Genomic DNA, 24,264 nt, shown 5'->3' on the forward strand with positions numbered 1-24,264 from the left:
CACAAACTGATCTTGGAAGACACAGATCGTGCCGCGCGGCAGCATATGTGGCCGATCGGAAGGCGAGACCAAAATGAGTTCAAAATCAGAAGGAAGATCGAAGGCATTGGTCAGGTTCTCCGCGTCACTCGCGTCGAACCGCGACTCCATGGTCGTGTACCATGGGCCCAGAGCCAGTTCCGAAGGCTAAGAAGAATTAGCCATCACCGGAATCGTAGAAAGAGCAAAAGCCGAAGAAAGGCAAAGGGGTCGATGAAGAAGATGATCGGAACAGTAGAAAATGGGCGCAAACACTACTAGAATGCGAAGAGAAACGCGAAAGAATGAAGATGCAAAAGGCGAAGAATCCTTACAGAGAAGAGGATGGTCGAAGGAGAGGAAGAGTTGCCGGAATGCTGAGGAACGGATTCGCCGTAGCACTGAACGCAACCGGAAGCCTCTGGACGCACGAACACAAAGCTGCGGCGGAGGGGGCGGTGAAAGCTTTATAAAGGTTGGGCTCGATTCCTCCGAGCCGTTAGATTCAGGTCACAGGACCCGAGGACCAGATCCCACCGTATAATTTTAAAAGGCCAAAGGTCACATCAACCTGATGATCCGATCATGCGGTGACGGCGACGTCGCCACGCGTCGCCCACTCATAGGGCGCATTTAATGAGCTCCATTACGCAGGCGTTGCCGTGTGCTCAGCCTTAATGTCAAGGATTTGCATGAATTCCGAGGAGATCTTTAAGACGTCAGCATTGACTGCCACCGGGTCGGCAAGACAATCAGCGACCAACGTAGTGCCTCAATGGTTAGACCGCCGAGCGGCTGTGTATCATCTTCATAGCGCTCGAGCAGAGATATGCTTTGAGGAGCGTACACGCCTCGAGAAGTGTGCGCGTGCCTCCCAAGGATCCTATATAAGGATCCCCAGACTCTGACGGAGGTACGCATTCATCTTTACTGTAGCTACAATCCTCATCCTGTTACTCTGCTTCTCATTATCGTTGCCTGATTTGAGCGTCGAAAGGTCGTCGCCGAGAATCCCTTCTCAGCTCGGCTTTGTTACAGGTTCGTCGGAGGTCCACTTCATTCGAAGACAGCAGCCACTTCATTCGAAGACAACAACCGCATCATCCGAAGATAATAGAAAACGTCACGTTTTCAGTATCCATTGACTATACTCTTGGACAGGATAAATAATTAACGATTACGCTGTCAATTCGAAGACAGTAATATTTTTACAATTTTACTATAGATAATCATCAAAAAGAGCTAGTAAAGGGACGGATTATACCAGAACGGACCCTCGAACCGTCCCGATCACAGACATGGCAGTGGAATCCGGTATCATCTGCTTGTCCGGAAAGCGACGGTGGGGCCCTGAAGGGGAACTAACATAATAGGGGCCACGCCCACTACCAGTCGGGGATCAAATGCGACCCACAAAGCTAGTACGCTTACCAATGCACCGATTTCATACCCACCCCATCCGTACCAAAATTCGAAAAATAAAATTATTAATCGAAAAAAAAAAAAAATTATTAAGGCAGTACAACAAAATGCTCAAAATAAAAGGGCAAAAAAAAAAAAAAAACAACTCTCGGGACTGTCGTAGCAGAAAACAAATAGGTGTATGGTTGTCCGCATGTCTATGGCCGCTCGTTGAAATACAGTGATGGCGAGATCAACAATGGAAAAGAGAGCGTAGTTTACCTTGGTAATGGCGTAGGGCACGTGAATGATCCAGCAGATTCCAGTTGCCCTTCGCTCCTTCCCTGAAGAGAGAGGACGGTGGTCAGCACAAAGCATGACAAGCTCAAGCTGCATTGCCAGGGTTATGCCGTTGAAAGACAATTATACATCATAATCAAAGGATACCGTATATCCAACACGCACACACTTGTCTGGCAAAGTCTTCGCATGAGCATCGCCTCGAAAAGTCCACCCTTGCACCAACTTGCTAGCTAGCTGCTCTCATGTTCTGCGCAGCACAGTGGCCATTGAATTCAGGAAATGTCTCAAACAGGAGTTGCAGCGATCTAAATTAATTTCCTCGCGCAGAGATTTACGTTTTTCGCCGGTACGGTTCTTGCTCAGCCCACCACACTTTGCTATTAGCAGGATCGATGAGAAATAAAAATCATCTCGGTTACTCCGACAAATCTGTCCTCCACCCAGGTGACCATACTTAATGATTTAAATGCTGAAGCATGGCGAATGCCTTTCGAGCGGTTAGAGTATGTTAATGGACAGGGTCGAAATGGAAGTCTTCATTTTTATGTTGTCATGAACAATCATGGATCAATCATATTGTCATGAATTAGTAGACGATATCCTTAAATAAGTACACTTTAAATCGTAAACTGTGATTGTGTGCCGGAGGTGCAGATGAACACTCCGGTGATGGGTTTAGGAGGGAATAACATTTTGCGATGCTGATTGGCGAGTCTTTTAGGTAAAGATCACCATTCTGACTTATTATTTTCCTTATCTCACGATTGGACCAATTTGGCAGTCCGTTCTTTCGTTTGATGTAAGTTTTTGTTGGCATGAAGATATGGTAATGTTTGACACTTTGAGAAAACTTACAAAGTAAAGTTGCTTTGAAGAGAACGTGAATGAATTCCTGAGAGGAGTACACCACTGATGGTCTCCACACTGATCCATACTTGTTTGTCGAGTCAGTGAAATCTGAAATTTATAATTATAGTAAAAAAAAAGTGATTATACTTGTCTCAAACGTCGAAAATTAACCGCTCATCCCATTATAATGAAACTATCATTCTCCAATCAACTGAATATTCTGTTAGGATGAGCTATTTACTTACAAGTTTGATAATCAATATATTGGTAAATAGGTTCATAAAGTTTTGTTTGTGGATTTTATTTACTACCATTCACAATTTTTTATGATGACTTAATCCAAACGTATTTATTTAGCTTAATGAATTATTTAAAATTATTTATTTAAGTGACATGGTGTATATTGGACCAACGTAAATAAATTGTTTAAATGCGCAGCTTGCTCATGAGCTTTTTGACAAAATCTTTTGTTTTTTAATTTTCCTCTATATTACTTCCACATTGAAAATTTTACTTTTTCATAAATATAATTCAAAAATATGGAACCACCACATCAACGACTCCCTAGAACCGGCCTCACGGATATAAAGAGAAGTAAATGTAGATACACAGTTAAAAACGTATGACCAGGACACTAGTTCCAGACAATGACACTATGAGGATCGAACCCTGGACCTTTCGGCCACGAAATCATGCACCCCCAACTGTGCTATGCCTTGGGGACCCCATAAATATAATTCAAACATGGACAACACTTTGTTCATGTCTGAGAATGAACTGAATAAGCATTTCAAACTGCAATCAATTTTCATATGTAGCACAACCAGATCTGTGCACAAAAAGTAAAGCCAGCATTAAAATTGAGTTTTTCATTCATAGATATATCACACTCACCCAAAAAAGTTACATCAAATTGCCATTAAAAAGTTTGAGAACCTAACAAAATGCACATTCTAAATTGCAACCAAGTTTTAGATTAGGCACCAACAGATTTGTTAAGAACAAGATCTGCACATCTGTACATAAAATGCAAAAAAAACAAAAACAATATAGTTAGTTTTCCACTTACACCTATCACAATCAGCAAAAATAAGTTTAGACATCAATCTGCCATTTACAATTAATAGAGTTCAAATCTCACAAATTTAAGACTTGAACAAGCACCGCATATAGTGTTGACTTTCACAAGTTGTCTTGGGCAACATTTGATGATCCTCCATCCTTATCTTCTGTAAAGGATGAACTTTGTGATCCATGAACCTAGGCCTCCGATTGTTGCTCAAAATAGACTGCTCCCCTTCGTATATCTAGGCATCAAATCCCAATTTTCAATTTCAAAATATCAATAAACATTCCAGGAGTTCATTTAGAAAGCTGTTGTCCCACTGTACACAAACATGTATGGTGCAGAAGCCGAATATTAGAAGAGAAAAAAGTAGTTCATGATAAAACATAAATAATCAGATAATTCCCAGCAACGGGACCTACTTGAGATGAATGTGATTTAAGGCGTGTTTCATTTCAATTTTCAAGAACGCTCTTGTAAGCAAATTGTCTGTGTTGATTGGTGGAATAGCAAATTACAATGTGTACTCACATAGCTGAAGAACACAAGCATCAAAACCGATCAACCCTCTTCTCCAAACTCCTTTGTGAATCTCTCGTGGACTTCTAGATCTGCTTTGCTGACAGTTGGTCTTTGTCTTGCAAGTACTTTATCAAAGTCTGTCCTTGTTATTGATGGCGGAAGGATCTGTTCATGCAATCAAGTTGATTGATAAGCACCAACTTTGAATTTATGAAAACTGATTAGTTTTCAAAAAATGACAGCTAAACAATGTTTTGGATGCACCTTATCAGCGAGACCTTTTGCAGCAAGATCTTGCAGTGTGGTCTCAACAGCAGCTGGATGTCTTGGTCCACATGGCAACCACATACCCTCACTGGTCATGTAGAAATGCGTGGCATCTTGAGCTTTCCGAACTGGTTCAAAAAGTACATCCTTGACCTGTGCAGACAAAAACATTCAAGAGGACTCAAACAGCAATATAATCACTAAAACCCTGTGGATTCTCCAAAATTTGAAGAACACTTACACAAACAGCAATATCTGAACCAGAAAAGCCTTCTGTGCGATAAGCTAAATACTCAAAATCACTTTCACTCAAGTTATGAGGGGTGTCTCCCAGGTGTACCTATGATACATGTCCAAACAGTTGAAGCAGACGTTTTGAATTTATGAACTGCAATCAATGATTGATATAACAGAAAACAAGGTGTGGAATTGTCCTAGCAATTATATACACTTCATAATCGATACCTTAAACATGTGTTGTCTGGCTTTAAGATCAGGAAGAGGAATATAAATTCTCTTATCGAAACGTCGACGGACTGCCTGTGCTTGCAATTGTAAATAATAAAAGTGATAAGATTTAGAGCCTTCAAAAGGGCAATAGCACTAACAAAAAAAAAAGGGAAATCATTAAGCCAATAACCTGATCCAGAGCATAGGGTGTATTAGTTGCAGCAAGAACAAGAACTTTCTGATCATTGTTTCCCACACCCTGAAGAATTCAAATAATTCAATGCCAAAGATACAATGGTCAGTTATACAAGATGAAGAAGCTACAGTCAGCTTCAGACGGTGTGCTCTAATGCCCAAATATCTAGCCTATGGGACTAGGGAATACTACCAGAACATAACCAGTAGAAACCAGCCAAGAAAATGACAGATAAGCCACCTGTCATGGACAAGTTACTCAAACTAATCTCTTAATATATTCATTCCGATAACTTATTTCTGTCTCATTGCTACTTGTATCGGATATCAATGTACAACTACCCACCAGTAATACCATATTGCATGAATCTTAACAAGATGCTGCTGTTAGCCACCCCCATTATAACCCATTATAAACATCTATAATTGCAAACAAACAAGGAGAACAAAGAATCATAAACCACCTGAACCTCCAGGCAATCCCAACAGTTCAAGTCAATCTATATTCTACGGTAGCACATATCTATAGCAAAACTTCAAACGTGAATAGGAAACCCTAATTTGATCCACAACCTTATCGGTGATTGGTGTAGAGAAAAAAGTATCAGTCATCCATAGTAGAGAAGCCTCACTTCAAGTGAACAAAGGAAAACACAATCTCATTCGTATCCATAAAATGGAGGCCAAGACAAAACAAGTTATTTAACAAGTACATGAGAGAAGAACAACACAATGCCCTTAACTATCTGTGGTTTTTAACATGGATATTAAGATGATATTGAATAAAGGTTCAAACAAGTTATGTACAGCACATTACCTGCATTTGCACAAGAAGTTCCGTCTTGATTCTCCTAGAAGCTTCACTTTCATTGCCTTCTCCACGTTGTCCACATAAAGAATCGATTTCATCAATGAAGATTATGGATGGTGTATTTTCACGAGCCATTTGGAAAAGGTTGGAAACTAACTTTTCACTTTCACCCATCCACTTTGATACTAGGTCAGATGAAGATATACTACAACAGTTTCACTAAATTCAGAACATCACTAGTATTGTTTGTAGACTTGTTTGCTTCAATTAACTGTTGAGTATCACTCATAGGTGCATAAACCAGAAATCATAGTTGCAGCATCGACATTTTATAGAAACAGTGCTCTAGAAGAAGTAAAATAAGGGATCTTCCTGACTGAGTAGCTAAAAGCCCGACAACTACAACTAGTTTAGCCCCAATGAGGCTTTAGCAAAATTTTAACAAGCATACCTCTAAACAACAGTTTGTATGAAACTTATTCTACCAACAATAAGGGAGTAAATTAATCAACTTCCACTTTTTGCTAAAGCCATTAATCAAACAGTTAAAATGAACCAAAATAAAAGGTTTAGCCTCTGTTTTAACATATTTAGGTAATATAGGAATGTGAACTATAGGTGATCCTATACAGTAGACCAATAAGAATCTTTATTCATCATCATCATCATCAAACAGTGTCAACATAATTAGCAACATGGATCTTATCCATTATCTATCAGAAAACCCTATGCCAAACTTGCCTTTTTCAGTTAAGTTATTACAAGGACAAACTCATACCATCAAAATTAATGGAATCAGACAACACAAGAAAGGATAAACAACAAAAGTAGATAAATGTGGATTAAAGATATATTATATTAGAAACATGAATCAACAGGACAACCATGGCAAGTTGTGATAGTCAGAACAAACCAAGGTTTAAAATCTCGACCGTACCGAGGTTTCGGTCTCAGACCGGAACGATACGGTTTCGGTATCGTGCGTACGATTTCGATACTTGATTATATATATATATATATATATATATATATATATATAGGTTGTTGTATTAATGTTATGTAACTTGACCATTTATGTAAAAACTTCTAAAATAAAATTAGACATTTATATCAATAAAAATGTGTTTTATATGTTTAGGAACTAAGAATCTAAAACTAGAGAAGATAAGTATTATAATATTTATTATTTCAAATCTCAAATTGATTCTAAGATAAAAAAATTTATTATCTATAATAATTATATAAATTAACAAAAATCATAATATATATAATAATTATATAATTATAGTTTATAAATATTCTAAATAATATTATATATATATATATATATATATATATATATATATATATACACACACATAAAATCAAATTTATTTTAAAACATTTATTTATATTTTATTTTTTTTAACAATTAATTTTTTTAGAATTATTTATAAAATTTTAAAATTATTATAATTTTCAAAATTATTTTAAATTTATAAAAATAATTTAAAGTTTGTTTTTAAAATTATTTAAAATTATCTATTTTTACTTTAATTTTTTTTATAATTTAAATAAAAATATAAAATTATATATTTTAATTAGATCAATTAATTAACCGTTTCTTTAATTAATTATTAATTTATATAATATAAAACTATAATTTATATAATAATTAATTAGAAATTATATATAAAATATAATGGTTTTATTTAAAAGTTTTAATAAACCCTAATGTTTTCTCAACCTCTCCCATCACGATTTTTGCACTCGCCGCCACCTCACTGCAGCCACCGCCGCCGTCGCCTCATCGCAGCCGTCGCTTCGCACCGATGATTCGAGGTAGGTCTTCATCCCCAAATTGATTCGTTTTTTCTTCTTTCTTCCTTCTTCTTCTTCTTCCTTCTTCTTCTTTCTTCTTTCTTCCTTCTTCTTCTTCCTTCTGTTGCGCCCGTGTGACGCACGCGAAATTGTTGTGCGTGAAGTGCCAGTGCCGGTCCCGAGTCCGAACGGTAAAAATCGCCCGTTTCGGACGGCACGGCTCGAGATTTCATTCACTGGAACAAACATAGCTCCCTTTTAGCAAAAGTAACTCCATGAGCTACTTTCCACATCCCCGAGGCATGGAGTAATGTTAGTCATGCCAAGAAGCCCCTATTTTCAAGAAAGGGAAAACAAAAAATATAGGGAAAATACCGGGGAGATGACTTTTTTCCTTTTTTTTTTTTAAGAGCATCCACATTGGTGTTAATGCTTGAAGCGTTAATGCCAATGTGGATGCTTTTAGCAGCACTGTAACATTAACGCGTTCAATTCCTTGAACGCGTTAATGCCTACCGGTTAAAAAAATATAAAAAATAAAAACAACATATTGGCATTATCGCATTCACATTAATGCCAATGTGGATGCTCTTATGAGAGAAACTGAGAGATAGTAAAACATTGGGAAGATTATGTTAGGACACTCCAGCAAGCTAGCTTCATTGATGATTTGTTGCAGTAGGAACTCGAAGCAAACGCTAATACTCTTAATTTTATTTGGTATCCACCTTCTTGAAGTGACTAATCCAAGGATCCACTCTCCTCACTCGCAGTACACTATGAAATCCTTCTTCAAGGAGGCGAAGAAGCCTTGTACAAACAAATACACAAGCGAAGACGAGATACAACAAGAACAAGGAAATAGATATAACAATGAAGGACCTTTGCTCTTGATCTCTTGTTGTTGTGGATCGTCTCTTGATGCTTGGAAATGCAACAACACTTTGCACCAAGAACCTTCAAGAACTTGCGGAAAGAATCGGAGAAGAAGAGTTACGTTTGAATCTTTGTCATTACCTTTATATCCCGCGGATTAGGGCTCTCAATTGATAGTCATACCCCCAATCAATTGCCACGTTAGATCCAAGCGCATCCAGCCATCTAAACCTTGTAACGACTCTTTTCTTGGTCACTTAATCGATTATGGGCCTACTTAATTGATCACCCAATCGATTACGAAGTCTTATGTTGCTCGCTAGCTTCTCCCAATCGATTACCTAATCGATCAAGAAGCTTCAATCAATCACCTGATTGATTCAAAAGCCCTCTATTCGCTCGTGACCAAGCTTAATCGATTAAGCCTCTCGCGATATCCTCAATCGATTGGGATTCTTCCCAATCGATTCAGCACAGTGTAATACACTTTGCTTCGTGAAAACCAGATTCCAATCAATCACTTGATCGATTGGGTTCAGGGTGAATCGATCACCTGATCGATTCACCATGCACTTCGCGAAGAGATGCACTGATCGATTAGCACATGTCTCAATCGATCACCTGATTGATTACCCAACCCTAACTTGCTTAACCCAAGTTTAGGGCTCTCTTGCCCAATCTCTAGTCAACCGTGACTTATTAGGACTTCTCCACTAAGTGTTCGGTCAACCTTTTGACCCACTTGGACTTTACCAACTTTCCGTTAGACTTCCGATCACCAAGTGCGGTCCTCCTTGACCTACTTGGATTTTCCTCTTGCCTAACCGCAATTAGGACTTTACCTTACCAATGTGTGATCACCCTTGATCCACTTGGACTTCCCTTTGCTTAACCGCAGTTAGACTTTCCTTTGCCAACGTGCGATCCTCTTTAATCCACTTGGACTTTGTTTGCCTAACCGCGGTTAGGACTTTCCTTGTCAATGTGCGGTCCTCTTTGATCCACTTGGACTTTCCTTGCCAACGTGCAGTCTTCCCTAACCCACTTGTACTTTACTTAGCCTAACCCTCGAGTTACGACTTTACCCTTACCTAACCCTATTTAGGACTTTGCCATTGTCTAACCCTTAGTTAGGACTTCTCTCTCATATGTCCCACAACATATTGTCCAAACATATTGTCAACAATATATTATCCAAACATCGAAACTCAAACTCGACTCCACTCGACCTTAGTCACACTGGTCAACTTGGACCCGGGGAATGATTGCACCAACAATCTTCCAACAAATTAAACCCCAATCTTTTCCAAAAATTGGGAAAACAGTAAGTTTCTTCTCCTCCTCCCATGAATTTACCTATTTATTCTTCCTCACACTTCCCACATTGGATCCACTCATCATGGTTCTAGCGTTGCTGGAACAACAGGTGAGTTGCTCCCATGCAAGCCTGTTGCTGCTCTTGCACAGAGAAGCCTGCAGTTGCACTGATGGCAGAGTAGTCTGTTTGTTTGCTTCCACAGTGAATAGTCTGCCAGCTACCACGAAGAGACTGGGAAAGAAGATTAGGAAGAAAGATAAAATAGTCTTTTGATGATTTTCAACTTTCTTTCTTACCTTGTCTACTTTCTTCTCAAGCAAACAAAATTTTAAGATTTTTATTTAATCTTCTCTTGTTATTTATCTTCCTTTAACTTTCTTTCTTCTCTTGTAAACAAGCCCTTAGGTAGACCTAGACCAGGACACCAAATGTTTTAATACATCTCAAAATGAGATCAGACACCTGTTTTTTTTACTATATAAAGATAGATGAGCTTATTTATAAGTCCTTGAGAAATCAGGAACAGACTAGAAAGCATAATTTACCAGGTGTACATCAAAATAGAAAATGGAGAACAAAATCACACTACATAATCAAAAAATGAAATAAACAATATGAAACAAATAAGCACATTTTTTAAAATGGAAAACAAATATCCTTAGTGTGACCTCTAATGTACTTAAACTGATTAATCCAAAAGGTTCAGACTATAGAATAGATTTGCAATAAGAGATAGCATTCTAAAACAATCTTTAAAGAATGGGTAAAAAGTGTGCAACGTACAAGGAAAAGAGAGAAAATAAGGAGCAAATGCAACAAAAATCTTAGATCGCATGAATATACTAAGTAATAAAAGCTACAAAAGATTTCTAGTCGATGCATTCACCAATTCAATTGAACATTTTTGTGAATAGAGAGTTAACCTAAAGAAGGTTGACTCAGCCTCTGTAGCAACAGCCTTAGCCAAATATGACTTTCCAGTTCCAGGTGGACCGTATAAAAGAAATGCCCTCCATGGCCTTCGCTTTCCTACAGGTTTCCAAAGATAATTACTGATTGAATAGAAGTTTAACAATTAAACAAGCTAGATGACCAATTTAGGACAGACTACCTAGTCAAAACAACATCAATCTATATGCAAATAAGAAAATACCTGTGCAACCCAATAACTAGTATCATGGTAAATAAAGCATTATTGAATGTTCATACTACACCTTTAACAGTTCGGTATATTTGTCATGATATCTAGACCAATTATACCCCATCTACAGAAGTCATCCATAAATTAGTCTGATGGATCGTGCTCAAAATTGAAACCTGTTGAATGCCAACCTTCTAGGTTTAAGTCGTGATTAACAAGGTATTTGGTACAGTTACATTGGTAAAGATACATAAATAATGTCTATCCTTCCAATCTTGTCTATTTCATTATCTGCACATAAAAAGTTTAAAGTTGGTGACAATTACCTTCTAGGCCATCTGGATTGTTTCTCACTGTTGGACTTTGTGTAGGGCAATAACCTAGCTAAAAAGCCCTCTTACTTTCAAATGTGGAAAATGTGTGGTGGGAAGAACTAAAAAATTCTAGGAGATTCATCAGTAAAGTGTTTTCTTTTACCCCCTTCTTTTTACCTGTCTATTAAGTCAAAAACCATGCGAGGCAACTTTTTCCTCATCTCATCTCTCTGATCAAAATAATTTCACATTATCTACTCTTCAATTCTATCAACCAGACCCATTAAGAATCAGCTACCTAATTCATCCTATTCTAACCTCATTATTGGGATGAGGAGTAACACAGGAAGTCACACCGAATTCATTTTAATTCTCTACTCTTCAATTCTATCAACCAGACCCATTAAGAATCAGCTACCTAATTCATCCTATTCTAACCTCATTATTGGGATGAGGAGTAACACAGGAAGCCACACCGAATTCATTTTAATTCTCTATTCTTCAATTCTATCAACCAGACCTATTAAGAATCAGCTACCTAATTCATCCTATTCTAACCTCATTATTGGGATGAGGAGTAACACAGGAAGCCACACCGAATTCATTTTAATTCTCAATTCACAGGACTATCTCAAAATGACCACTTGTGCTTCGATAGACTATTTGTGTTTCAATATCTGTATGTGAAATCCTTAATCCAACTAGACAGCACTGTTTTAATGCTGGAGTAATGAAGAACTAGATAAAGTGAGCGGAAGGACAAATATTTCGAAGTTTCTCCTGCATAATAATCCACAAATTCACATTCAAGACAGTTATGGGGTCACTTGCCATGAAAAACAGTAAACAAGGTTCAATCATGGTTTGTACAAGAAGCAAACCCGTGAAAAATTGAGGGAACTTGACGGGTAAGATCACGGCTTCCTGCAAGGCCTGCTTAGCACTCTCGAGCCCCGCCACATCGTTCCACTTCACGTTGGGCTTCTCCGTGATTATTGCAGAGGTAAGCCCCGCCCTTAGCTTCGCTCGATCAGGATCCTCGCCCCCACCTTCGCCATCCTTGGGCTTGACCTTGGGCCTCGTGGCCACGGCGGCGTCCCCGTTGGCGGCGGGACCCGAGCCGCCGCCGTCATCAAGCACGGCGCGGATCTCCTCCGCGCGGCGCAGGTACTCCGTGAACTTGTGGGTGATGGCCTCCTTGATTTTGGGGTTCTTCTCGTACTTAAGGTGGGTGCGGAAGTACTCGAGGGCGTTCATGTAGAGGGGGAAGGCCTTGACGTAGTTCCCGGCATTATCCTCCTGCACCGCCTGTTTCACGTACTCGATCGCCTGCTCCTTGAAATTGCTATACATCGGAATCGAAACCCCAACCCAAAATAGGCGAGAAAGAGGAATTCAAACAACCTCAGAATTGGACGGCAGTCCTAGATCAATTCCATCGATCGCCAATAACGAGATAACAATCCGAGAAGGGAACCCGGCACAAATTTCAGATCTGCAGGGACAAATTCGAGGGGATACGATCGATGTTGAGTTGGCAGATCAGCCGAGCCTTACGACTTGGCGAACGAGTGGAAAGACGGAGCGAAATAGCAAAATAGGTCACGCCCCGGGTCTTCAAATTCGTGGGCGTGGCTTATGTCGTATCTGATCAATCTTTTATCGAACGATGATATCGTTCAGTGTAGAGGGTGAGGTGGTCATTTCACGAGCATGTGAACCCTAATTCCAAAATCGATCTCTTTATATATATGCTCGTGCTCTTTTCTCCGCTCCCTTGTGCCTCGCCGCCGCTTCTTCCTCCTCCCGATTGCCTCCGTCTCCGTCGATCATAATGAAGTACAATCCCAGAGTGTCGAGCTCCCGCCGGAAGTGCCGGAAGGCGCATTTCACGGCTCCATCGAGCGTCCGGCGGGTGCTTATGAGCGCGCCGCTTTCCACCGATCTGAGGAACAAGTACAGCGTGCGGTCGGTTCCGGTGCGGAAGGACGACGAGGTGCAGGTGGTGCGCGGCACTTACAAGGGACGAGAAGGAAAGGTCGTGCAGGTTTACCGTCGGAAGTGGGTCATCCACGTCGAGCGCATCACCAGGGAGAAGGTTAACGGTTCCACCGTCAACGTAGGCATCAACCCTTCCAAGGTAGTCATCACCAAACTCAAGCTCGACAAGGACCGCAAGGCTCTACTCGATCGCAAGGCTCGTGGTCGTGCCGCTGACAAGTCCAAGGGCAAATTCACGGCAGATGAGGTTGCTGCTGGAGGAGCTGCTTCTCTTCAGGAGATCGACTGATCTCATATATCTCAATCGGTCTTTCCCTGGTACCTTACAACATTCTGGTTATGGATCATCTCAGTTAATATGTCTGCTTAACTATTGATGATTAGCTGGAGTTTACGTTATCAATGTTAATGTTTAGCCTGAGGAGAAAACTAGCTATTATTATTAGCATGTAAGGCCTAAAACACCTCACAATCTTTCTATTTATTAATTTGCTCTCGATTTCTAGTGTGGCATTTATAGGATAGTTCTTAATAATGCATTCTCCAATTGAATCTAATGTTTAAAATACTCTTAGAGCAATTTTGTTGACTTCAATTTGGGAAATCTTTAACCGATGTACTCAAGATAATGATATAGTTAATGTTCTTCCTATCTGTAGAGTAAGATGAGCGCATATTTATTGTCTAAACCTCTTCCGAACCACTAATAAATTTCATTTCATAAGAATCTGATTTGGCTTAAGGAAGAGCGAGCGATGGCTGATTTGAAAGAACGAAACGCCTGACTCAACCGTTGATATTCATACAGTGGCCAGGACAAATCAAGCTTTTATTGGGTGAGGCCTGTGAGAAGTGGCAACGCAACGTTTCTTTAATTGAAACTTACGCTTAAACTGGAGGAGCATAAGTTTAATTCACCCACCTCGTGGTGCACAGTGGATAGGAGCTAGTGCTCGGCATTCGGCAAAGCTTTGAAGATGAGCCAATTTATTAAGTAATGCGTTAGGTATTTGTTGAATGGCACTCCTCAACTCACACATGCCCTATGTCATCGTTCAATTTTAAAAACCTTGGAGATGCTCTAAATTCACGAGTTTAACCAACGGATGCAAGACAGGATTCCCAGAGAAATCCATCTGCTTGAGTTTTTACTCATTCAAATTAATTTATAAGAATCAAACTAGATCCGCAGAGGATAAACAGGTGGAAAAAAGATCAAATCTTCCGTCCAAGATTCCCATGTCCCTCTCGTTGAGTGGACGGACATGACATCCTCGTGATATACACTGTATCCTTAAGATGTGATTTAATCCGTCCAACGAGAGAACAAGAGGACACGGATATAAAACATTAAAAAGGACGCAATTCTCAAAACCAAAATCGATAAGGATCGAGACACGAATGCAAACCCCAATCAGGTCACAGGAAAACAAGAAGACATGCAAATTGGAAACGCATTCGAACAAGCGGCCATTCATATATCGGATAACTTTATTCTAATACATTAACATATAACATATGCGCTAGATTATAATGGTCCCTTACCCATGAATGAATCCTGAAACCATAATAGAGTGTATACACAAGCAACGTGTATCCACCTCAATCCTATCACAATAGACAATACACAAAGAACAATGCCAACGAGCCAAACATAAGACTACATATCGAATTAGGATTTATAAGTAACGAGACAGGCGAATAATGTTGGAAGGCCTACTCGCCTTTTGCAATTGAAAAAGAAAGATCTTTGTTTCCCTCCATTGAATAGTGACAGTGATCATGGATTCATGGTGATTTTGATGTGTTTGCATCTACTCCTTCATGAATCACAACTGTGGAGCTGGGTGTCTGATACTGCCGGGGTAACGCTGGTTGGGAGGCTGCCAGAGAGTGGTACAGCTGAGGATGGCCAGTGGCAGCGGGCATTTCGTAGCTATAATTAGCCATTGTTGCAGGGGTCTGAGATAAGTGAGGATGCTGCACGACATGATACCCTGCTCCAGCATAAGGGTGGGATTGATTGCCTGCAACATGGACTAATTGGGGTTGCAGTGCAGAAGGTGCAGATGCAGGGCCAATTGCTGCTGTTCCATATGCAGTCGCTGGAATTCCAGGCCTTGTTGGAACTCCTTGGACAGGCGCTGATGGCTTTCCTAGAGATGGTAAAGTATTTGGATCTGTTAAATTGGGCTGAACTGCTGCCAAATTGTAAGGTGTAGCATGATGAACAGGCATGTAGAACACCGGAATCTGGGGATCAAGTGAATGGACTTGTGGTGCTTGCTGCATTGAGTGACTGGCAATAGAGTAGTAGGGGGGCATCGAGAGAACGGTTCCGGTTGCTGTTTGATGCATGTAATGAGTATTCGCCGGCATAAATTGTGGATGCTGTTGATGAATATGGATATGGGGCTGTTGCTGCTGTAGTTGCTCTGGTTGCATTGAAGGCCTCTCATAAGCTGGTAATTCCGAGACTGGCGGTGATACATAATAGCCAGCGTCATAAGGTATCTTAGGTTCTGAGTTTGGATTTGAGTTCATGACCCTGGAGTTAGGAATCAAAGTAAGATTTCACACAATTTTGGTCAATCCACTACTGATCACACATTAGTCTACATACCTTGACGCTGGACCACGAGTGAAGTCATTGTTTTGGGTGGGCGTCGGAAGCTGCGTCGGCTTCCTGAAGTCTCCTTGATCAGGCCTATCATCGTCGGAGAATTCTCTATTCGGGTTTTCGGTTGGGGAGATCACGGGAGATGAAGCAGAGACGACCGGGAGAGGGATGGACGGAAACTGGCGTGGAGGAGGAGCATGGCCCGCATCTTTGAAAACCTCTTCGGCCCTTTGCTTGGTGGCGGAGACGGGTGATTGATTCATGCGGGAGGAGTGATCATCCTGGTGCTCGGTGGCCCGATCGATGGAAGGAACGGGGATGGGTGGAAGATTGGAGAGGGGAGCAGATGAGGTAGATCCGAAGGAAGAAGCCTTGTCGAGCATTGGCGAACCGGGTACAGATTGGACTTCTTGGCCATGGCGTCCGAGCCTACCAGAGGAGTCGGGACGAGGGAGGATGGGGCGCTCTGGTTCCAGTTGTCTACTGCCCCCGCGCGAATGGACGGAGGAATCGTCGTCGAGGCCAAGAAGACAATTGATTGAGGCGGAGTCAGTGGAACCTCGAGGGTTTTCCTCCATGCCCATGCTGTGAATCGCGCTATTGAGAGCATCAACGAACCAACTCTCCGACTTGGACTCGTCGATCAGTGACCCGATAGCAGAAGAAGGCGCCGAATCAAACTTTGAGGGGAAGAGAAACAGACGAAGGCGGGCGGAGCGCCTCGAGCCGCTGCCGCTTCCAGAAGTGGCCGGGGCGGCGGTGATGCGATCAAGCTCGTCAATCATGTTCTCGAGGTCCTCGTCAGTGGAGACGGAGATGAGGGAATCAAGATCCTCGTTGGGGAGCTGGTACTTGAGGGTGAAGGGGGTGCCGCCGAGGAGGTCGCGTGAAAGCTTGGCGGAAAGTTCAGCGAGGGTGGCGTGACGGTCGATGACGACCATGCGCGTCTCGCCGCCTAGGTAACAGAGGGACTTGTCGGTGGGGCGGGGGAGGATGCGCCCGCCGTAGCTGCACATGACGCGGATGCGCGACGAGGCAGCGGCGGTGGACGATAAGGGCTCGTCCCACGAGTCGCCGCCGCGGGATCGAGGCGAGGAGTCGACGGAATCTGGGTATCCAGGTGCGGAGGCGCCCGCCGACGCCGATTCCATGGTCGGAGAAGGGCAGAGCAGGCAAGGGAGGAATCCCCCGGCTTCGAAGCTATCGAATTGGGGTAGGTATGCTATGTAATGTATGGATGGTTTGTAGAAAGGACCAGAGAAAAATGGTTTTTTCCACGCGATTTTTCATTTCTAATTCTTTTTTAATTCTGATTTTATTTCTACAGGATATTTCCTTTTTCCACCCTTTCAATATCAATTATTTTGAATTTTATTTAAAATATTTTATTTTTCTATTGTAAGGGATAGGAGAAGTATAATATTTTATAAATTATAAAAAGAAACCAAAAAAAAAACATGAACTAATCGAAATGGTATAATATTCGTTGAGATTATTTTTTTTGGATTATCCTAGATCATGACATCAGCTAGACAGAAAATTATTACCCTTTTTTTTTTTTTTTTTTGCTTTTTTTTTAACATCACCATAATTAATATTTTAACCACGAATATTTAAGAAATTACTTAAATAGATTAATCTAATTGAAATTATAGAGTTGGTTGTATAATGGAGCATTATAATTGATGTGACTACTGTCATTAAAAAAAAGTATATTTCCTAATTAGTATTTCTTGGCTCTAAATGTATAAAATGTAGCTTTTATGTCTCTAATCCACTTTTTACCTTCTCACAAGCTCTCTCTTGTGGAGACTCTTTATAATGCAAAACTCGAACTCTTGTGATTTACCCCATTTCAAGAGGAACTGTCAAGGTAAATCAATGCAAAACTTGAAAATAAAACGGAAGACTAAATCCAACTCTAGATAACTTGCCCCAGCAACCTAAAAAAAAATCAACGTTTGTCATCTAGTTCATTAAGGTCTCATTTCATTTTCATCACACCTTGATGAGTCCACTCGTTGACATCATGATTGACTATGTTAGCTGTTCAACTTAGACTTTCATAAGCCCTTTCTCATTTAACCTTGCACCGCTTTGATTTCTTATGGTTCTTCCCAAATAGAAGACCTACTTTAGTGATTTAATTGAAAGATAATCATATGTTAACTTAATCTTAAGAAAATATATTCTATTGTTAGCAGTTAGGATGTACGAGAGGATAATAATTAATATTTGTTGAAAGAGTGGCTCTCTGTCTAGAGCTGCTCCTTCAATTTTTTTATTAAAATATTTTTTTTTAGTTTTCGTTAGAAAAAACATAAGCTCGATCTAGTTGTTGTTCAGAAATTTATTTTATAACGGGGAGATATGTGAAGTTTTTAATTTATGATGTGGCATTGATATGGTAGCGAGAGAGTTTTTAAGAAGGTAAATGCAGCGCTCCCGCGAATATAGATGTTCTTAGAAGATATTCATTTTTTAAAATATATTTAAAATGTCTTTTTTATCTTTTTTATTTTAAAAATATTATTAATTCAGTATTATAGTCATAATTTATTGGATCAAAATTAATCAAATTTAATAAAATAATAATAATAATTTTCACTTAACTATAATAATAATAATAATAATAATATATAATTTCATCCAACACACAATGACTTTTTATATGGAGAGTCAAGCAGAGTCGTGCCTATATTTGGAGATCAAATATTCTGTCCCTGAATTTTTCTATCCCCGTGTCTCCTGCTGATCGGACAGACCAGATTACATCTTAAGGTATCATGACATCCTTAAGATGTGTGCAGTATCCTCGTGATGTGCAAGGCATCCTTAAGATGTAATCTGGTCCGTCCGATCGGTAAGGGGATACAAGGATAGAGAAATTTGGGGACAGAGGATCCGAACTGTTGTATTTGACGTGGCCTGAAGCGCATATTAAAAAATGACCCTTTTACTCCACTAAATAATGATAAAATTTAATTTACAAATAATATATATACTAAATACATAAATAAATCAAAAATAATATATTATTATAAACACTAGTTGTCAAGCTATTTTTGAGGTAAAAACTTTATAAAATCTGAATAATCCAATTGTCGGACTATTTCTTTCTCAATCTATAACATTGATAGCTCATTTAGTGTATCATGTAACATTGAGACCAATGCGGTGGCTGCAAGTAGTAGCAAGACGACAATCAGTAACCACCATGCAATTAGGTTGTCGTTCGCACAAGTGACCGGGGTAGCGTGCGACAGCCACCGCGCCGTGCAATTAGGTCACATGAGCAAAGGCCAACCACCAACCCGTATTGCATGAGATAGTCACTGTGAGAATCGACGTGATTAGGTCGCATAAACAATCGTTGTTGCACGATTAGGATATAGTTGGTGTCGCGTGTTGCAAGATGAAGAAGATGGTCAAAGAAGAAAATTAGGATTACCTCTTGTTCAATGAATCCATGCATTGGTAGAAAAGAACGCTGGAGAAGAAATCACGTGCAAAGAAGAGCAACATCATAGAAGAAATTGCATTCAAAGAAGAGTCGTGCATCGGTGTATGCCTCGAAGCCGTGAGAATAGGTTTAGCGGTCATTTAGGGTCCATATCTCTCATTTTGTTTTAGATATAATTAAAAAAATGAACCCTTCATTGAGCTGGGTCCTGAGACGATTGCCTCTATGACGTTATGAAAACTATGACTCTGGGTCAGGTGCCCCGTAATATATTTCATATAAATATCATATATAAATACTAACTATATTAATTCGTAGAGATGACATATATGAGTAGATAAATTACAAAATATGTTGACCTGAAAGATCAGACATATAATTAAACATTTTGAAAATTACTATATTATGTAAGGTGAAATTTATCAATCCTGATGACTTCTCATAATTATCCTTTATTATTAAGAAGAGTAAATTAGGAAATTAAAATTAACTATAAGATAATTATTATATTATAGCTAAAGCAAGTTGGTTGTTGTATGTTATAGCAGGTGCCACCATACCAACGTTAAAATAAAGCATTTTTTAAAATAAAATATAATAGGGTGCTTTTTAATATTTTTTTGTTAAAATGGGACATTGTATGCTAGTGCTTTCGAGGGCTAGTATTCATAATGATGGCTTAGAGGTGCTTTATATTAAAATGGAATGGAATTTGGCTTTATATTACTACGATGCTGTGACTGTTTGGCATATTATAAAAATGTGAAAAAAGATGAATTTTGCCTACTCAATGATGAGACATTTTGATACTCAACCTATAGCTAAGCTAGTAGGTTCTTATCTAATATTGGAATAGTCAAATATGAGATATTATAATTAACAGTTGGTCTCCCATCTAACTTTCAGAGGTTCAATCACTCAAACATTTTTCTCAAATTGTGCCACTCTAATTTGTTCACCTAGATAGAAATTGCAGAATAATTAAGCTTATAAATTAGACGACTAAATGGATACTTACAAATTATCTTAAGGTGTAGTAAAAAAAATAAGATGATTATATTCCTTTCATATATTTTTATAATCTATTTCAAGATTATAGGAAGAAAAGTAAATTATGAGATCAGTTTATAGTTAATAAAAGTGAGAAGTTTTTTTTTTCTTTAAAGCATGTGTTCATCGAAAATTAACCCCTTATTCTATTATAGTAAATCTATGATCCTCTAACCAACTGAACATTTTGTTACGTGATGATAAAATTATCTTCATTAGTGTTAAAATAAAAAAAAGAATCTGTCACCCCAACAGTCTCATACGGTTAATCTTATGACCATATGTAAAGAGATAAATTGAGAAATTTTAGTTGATCACTAAGGAAGAGAATTATTTATTCGACTTTACTAAGATCGACTCCTACCTATTATAACAAATTCACGGTAACCAACTCAATCATACCACGAGCTAAAATTATCTTCATGGGCGAGACTAATGAAGATGTTCTTGATTGTACAGATGTTCTTGATTAAAGTAATGATATTGCGGCAATTTGATTAAAGTAATGATAATCATTTATGAACCCCCATGAATCTTGACTTCAAAGCTCCATCCAGCCTTCACTGATCTTATCTCTACACTCTCCTAGGCAAATTACCTAATTCAAGCATTACTATATTCATTGTTTGATGGGGATTTAATTAGGTACAAACTTGCACTCTTCACCTTCTCCCTTTCTTTCCTTCAAGCAAAGACGGCTTGCTTGGGAAGTCTGCTTAATCTATTACCCATGATATTATTGTATATTCCCTTTCAATTTCAGAAAAATAAAAAACTATCTGATCTTCATTTCTCCAGGCACTTTATCCTTCTTCTTCCCCTGCAGCTCTGGCTTTCTTTCCTTAGCGTGAGGGCAGATGATGGCGACGTTGCGTGCCCAGGTGGCATCTTAATGCTCTCCCCGTTTGCTACGGACCGACTGCCGCTGCGTGCTAACAAAAGGCAGAGGGATAAAAACGATGGCGAGGCGTGAGCGGATTGGATAACGACGGGTGGTTCACCAACAAGTGACACATAATGGATGCATTTCCCAGTCACTGTGAGATTGACCACTCAATAAAATCGGCTAAATCGCATTGGATTCGGATTCAGTTAAGTTAGATGGCAGACATAACAAACATATATTATATACACTCACATAACCTAGTCCTATTGTGGCAACAACACAAAGGAATATAATTCTACTGCTGCAGTCAGCAGAGGTGGAACCATAAAGAGATTTATTCTCCTAAAACTTCTGGAGTGCAATAAATCTCAAGTTTTATTTGCTGAACCGCTTCCACCAAGGAACTTAATTAGCTTGAGGATGATCTTCTTTCTACCGACTGCTAAGCATGTGTCCGCCGAGACTACAGCCGGCTGTGCTTTTGATGAGCCTGCTGATCTCCTAAGCTTTACTCTCCTGGATTGATCTGGTACTCGGCTCAGAGTGAAAGATCTCCTTCTCGTTGCTGGAGCGAGTTTCGAATCCAAAGACTGGACTTGTTTCTTATCTGCATCGTGAACACTGAGCTTAGTTTTAATTGTCTTCTTGGGCACAAATGGTTTCCTTGAACTGGTCGAAAGTCTTCTTCTCTGAGTACTGTGATCCCCATCTTTGCCAGTTGCCAAGGCTTCTATCCATGCTTGAGCTGCTTCTACTTTTTGGCCAGCAATCTCCTGAGCTGCCTTAGCTTGCTCGATCAAGTAGTGCTGAAACTTAGATATGGTTACAGTACTGGATCCATATAGAGACGAGTTCGCTCTGTTACTACTGTTGCAGTCTGCAATTGCCCTCACCTTCTGCTCTGCAATTGCCTCAAACGTTATTGCTGCTTTCATCTCTTCCATTGCTGCTTGAAGTCTCTCTTCCACATACAAAACACTAGATTCTGTCTTCATCAGTTCCGATCTGGAGGCTCCGATTGCTTCATGTGTCGACTCTGCATCTCTTTCGGCTGCATCTCTATCTGCCTGTAGCCGTCGCAGATCCGCCGGGAGATCGGAGACTATATCCGAAGCCCTCTTCTGAGCCGACGAGGCAACCTCCAATTTGGACTTGGAACTTCGGAGCTCGTAGTTTAATTGCTCAACTATGGATTCTAATCTCTTGCTAATGCTGCTCGATCGCTGCTTCTCCTTAGCAACATGGCGGATTTCTTCCCTTATAGCATCCATGTCATCCATGAGCTTGAAACCTTCTTCCTTAAAGCTTAGCAATTCTTTCTTCGCCGCCTCCAGTTCTGCGTCGGCGGCCTGCACTAGAGAAGCCTTCTCGACGCCGCATTTTATCGAGCAACCGTCGTGCGAGTTCTTGCCCATCGATCTAATGAGCTTTACCTCGTTTTGCAGGGAATGGATATCCGAAACAGTGAGATTAAGTTGGGACAATAATTGGTCGATCTCACTCTCTGCATCTCGTTTTTTCTTATCTAATTCTAACCTGTTAATCTGCAGAAATCGAATGCAGAAACTCCTCAGTCTTGAAACAAACAACGAACAGATGAAAAAAAAATTAACACAAACAAGCGGAAACAATGAAGCATTATATATATATATTACCTGTTGTTTTGTGCAGTTTTCCGATGCCTTTTTTCTATGATTTCTCTCCATGCAAAGGCTAATGGCTTCTAATTCAGTGGCTTGCAGTAGAATTGTAGAACAGAAACTCAAAATTGAATCAGGAAACAGATAAACAGAAAACGATCTGTTTGGATATCTGTTGGATTTTTGTAGAATATTTCTGGAAAAGAAAATATCAACAAAATGCTTAATTTACTGGTGCATGTGTTGCTTATCAAAGGCGTAAGGCTTGGGCATTCTACCGGATGTGGAGCTTTTTCCTGCCACATAAAATTCCCTAAATGAGGAATAATTTCATGTCTCATTCGGGACATTCGTTGGTAGATGGTTACGAGTCGTCGAAGTCGGTTTCAAAGCCTCGCTCATTTTCAGCCACCAAATTAACAAGTCCTCGCCTCCTCGGATGAATGAAGCTTCGTTTTTTTTAAAAAAATTATTTTTTAAATTTTTCCTCCAAATTATAAAATCCTTTGGGGATTTTTCTTGGATAAAATGGACTGTAGATATTTTAACATTGAATAAGTAGAATAAAGACATATAGATTATTGCAAGAGTCTTAAAATTCAATTAATGAAAAATTTGCATATAGTCTCCAACACAGATAAAATTTTACATGCAATCTCTATTATCAAAAATTTTTATTTCCACTCTTTAACTAAATATAATAGATATCAATTTATCAAATTATTTCTCATATTTTGTAATATAAAAAGTTTAAAATGAATATAATTTCTCCAAAATTTAGCATATTAAATTAGAATTTAATATATTTTCTATCAAATTAAGCATTACTCTTTTTCTACCTCAATTGGATAAACAATATAATAGATTCTCTTTAATTGGATGAAAGATATACGAGATTCTCTTTAAATGATGTTTAATTTAGGAGGAATTATATTAAGTGAAAAAAAATTGTGCTCAATTTTCTACTTCCTAACCAAATATCAATTTATCTAATTGTCTCTCATATTTTTTAGATATAAAAAATTCAAAAATAAATACAATTTCTCTTAAATTCAGCATATTAAACTAGAATCTATTATGTTTTCTATCGAATTAAGCACTATTTTTTTCATCTTAATTGGATAAAAATATACTAGATTTTCTTTAAATAATATTCAATTGGATTAAAAATATACTAGATTATCTTTAAATGATATTAAATTTAGGAGGAATTATTAAGCGAGAAAAAATCATACTCAATTTGATAGAAAATATATTTAATTCTAGTTTAAAA

The 24,264-nt window shown here is 39.1% G+C and overlaps 4 protein-coding genes across 7 annotated transcripts; 1 reads left to right on the forward strand and 3 right to left on the reverse strand.

Moving 5' to 3' along the window:
- Positions 1-3,508: 3,508 nt before the first annotated feature.
- Positions 3,509-12,946, reverse strand: LOC122025284 (protein SUPPRESSOR OF K(+) TRANSPORT GROWTH DEFECT 1-like). Of its 4 annotated transcripts, none has more exons than XR_006123651.1 (10): positions 12,213-12,946; positions 10,800-10,905; positions 5,889-6,087; positions 5,067-5,135; positions 4,892-4,966; positions 4,668-4,766; positions 4,424-4,579; positions 4,169-4,324; positions 3,713-3,878; positions 3,509-3,587 (listed from the first exon to the last, which is right to left on the reverse strand). XR_006123651.1 is itself a non-coding variant. In XM_042584063.1 (10 exons), exons 2-9 carry the CDS (start codon positions 12,586-12,588, stop codon positions 4,199-4,201), a joined length of 1,206 nt encoding a protein of 401 aa, XP_042439997.1. In that variant the 5' UTR covers positions 12,589-12,660; positions 12,736-12,946; the 3' UTR covers positions 3,509-3,878; positions 4,169-4,198. The 4 variants fall into 4 exon arrangements, 2 of the variants coding, with proteins under 2 accessions (XP_042439997.1, XP_042439996.1); XM_042584063.1 differs by having other exon boundaries at positions 3,509-3,878; positions 12,213-12,660; positions 12,736-12,946; XR_006123652.1 differs by having other exon boundaries at positions 3,509-3,956; positions 4,060-4,324.
- A 139-nt stretch (positions 12,947-13,085) lies between these two features.
- LOC122025285 (60S ribosomal protein L26-1-like) lies at positions 13,086-13,837 on the forward strand. Its single transcript, XM_042584064.1, has one exon. It carries the CDS (start codon positions 13,166-13,168, stop codon positions 13,619-13,621), a length of 456 nt encoding a protein of 151 aa, XP_042439998.1. The 5' UTR covers positions 13,086-13,165; the 3' UTR covers positions 13,622-13,837.
- Positions 13,838-14,789: 952 nt separating this feature from the next.
- Positions 14,790-17,186, reverse strand: LOC122023848 (histone-lysine N-methyltransferase 2D-like). Its single transcript, XM_042582234.1, has 2 exons — positions 15,956-17,186; positions 14,790-15,880 (listed from the first exon to the last, which is right to left on the reverse strand). The coding sequence occupies exons 1-2, from the start codon at positions 17,101-17,103 to the stop codon at positions 15,121-15,123; spliced, it is 1,908 nt and encodes a 635-aa protein (XP_042438168.1). The 5' UTR covers positions 17,104-17,186; the 3' UTR covers positions 14,790-15,120.
- Positions 17,187-21,545: 4,359 nt separating this feature from the next.
- On the reverse strand, positions 21,546-23,320 carry LOC122022352 (protein PLASTID MOVEMENT IMPAIRED 2-like). The gene is made up of 2 exons (XM_042580316.1): positions 23,007-23,320; positions 21,546-22,895 (listed from the first exon to the last, which is right to left on the reverse strand). Exons 1-2 carry the CDS (start codon positions 23,055-23,057, stop codon positions 21,720-21,722), a joined length of 1,227 nt encoding a protein of 408 aa, XP_042436250.1. The 5' UTR covers positions 23,058-23,320; the 3' UTR covers positions 21,546-21,719.
- Positions 23,321-24,264: the final 944 nt, after the last annotated feature.

This window comes from Zingiber officinale, chromosome 9B, assembly GCF_018446385.1.
Source record: "Zingiber officinale cultivar Zhangliang chromosome 9B, Zo_v1.1, whole genome shotgun sequence".
Classification (NCBI taxonomy): Eukaryota; Viridiplantae; Streptophyta; class Magnoliopsida; order Zingiberales; family Zingiberaceae; genus Zingiber; species Zingiber officinale.

What these genes read in the sequence shown, in the direction of transcription:
- LOC122025285 (XM_042584064.1), top strand. Translation starts at nt 13,166, where the DNA reads ATGAAGTACAATCCCAGAGTGTCGAGCTCCCGCCGGAAGTGCCGGAAG.
- LOC122025284 (XM_042584062.1), bottom strand. Translation starts at nt 12,684, where the DNA reads ATGTATAGCAATTTCAAGGAGCAGGCGATCGAGTACGTGAAACAGGCG. An exon ending in GTTCAGATATTGCTGTTTGT is followed by an intron (nt 4,580 to 4,667) that starts GTAAGTGTTCTT and finishes TTGTCTGCACAG; the next exon opens with GTCAAGGATGTACTTTTTGA. An exon ending in CAAAAGGTCTCGCTGATAAG is followed by an intron (nt 4,325 to 4,423) that starts GTGCATCCAAAA and finishes TTGCATGAACAG; the next exon opens with ATCCTTCCGCCATCAATAAC.
- LOC122022352 (XM_042580316.1), bottom strand. Translation starts at nt 23,057, where the DNA reads ATGGAGAGAAATCATAGAAAAAAGGCATCGGAAAACTGCACAAAACAA. An exon ending in AAAACTGCACAAAACAACAG is followed by an intron (nt 22,896 to 23,006) that starts GTAATATATATA and finishes CGATTTCTGCAG; the next exon opens with ATTAACAGGTTAGAATTAGA.
- LOC122023848 (XM_042582234.1), bottom strand. Translation starts at nt 17,103, where the DNA reads ATGGAATCGGCGTCGGCGGGCGCCTCCGCACCTGGATACCCAGATTCC. An exon ending in ACTCGTGGTCCAGCGTCAAG is followed by an intron (nt 15,881 to 15,955) that starts GTATGTAGACTA and finishes TCCTAACTCCAG; the next exon opens with GGTCATGAACTCAAATCCAA.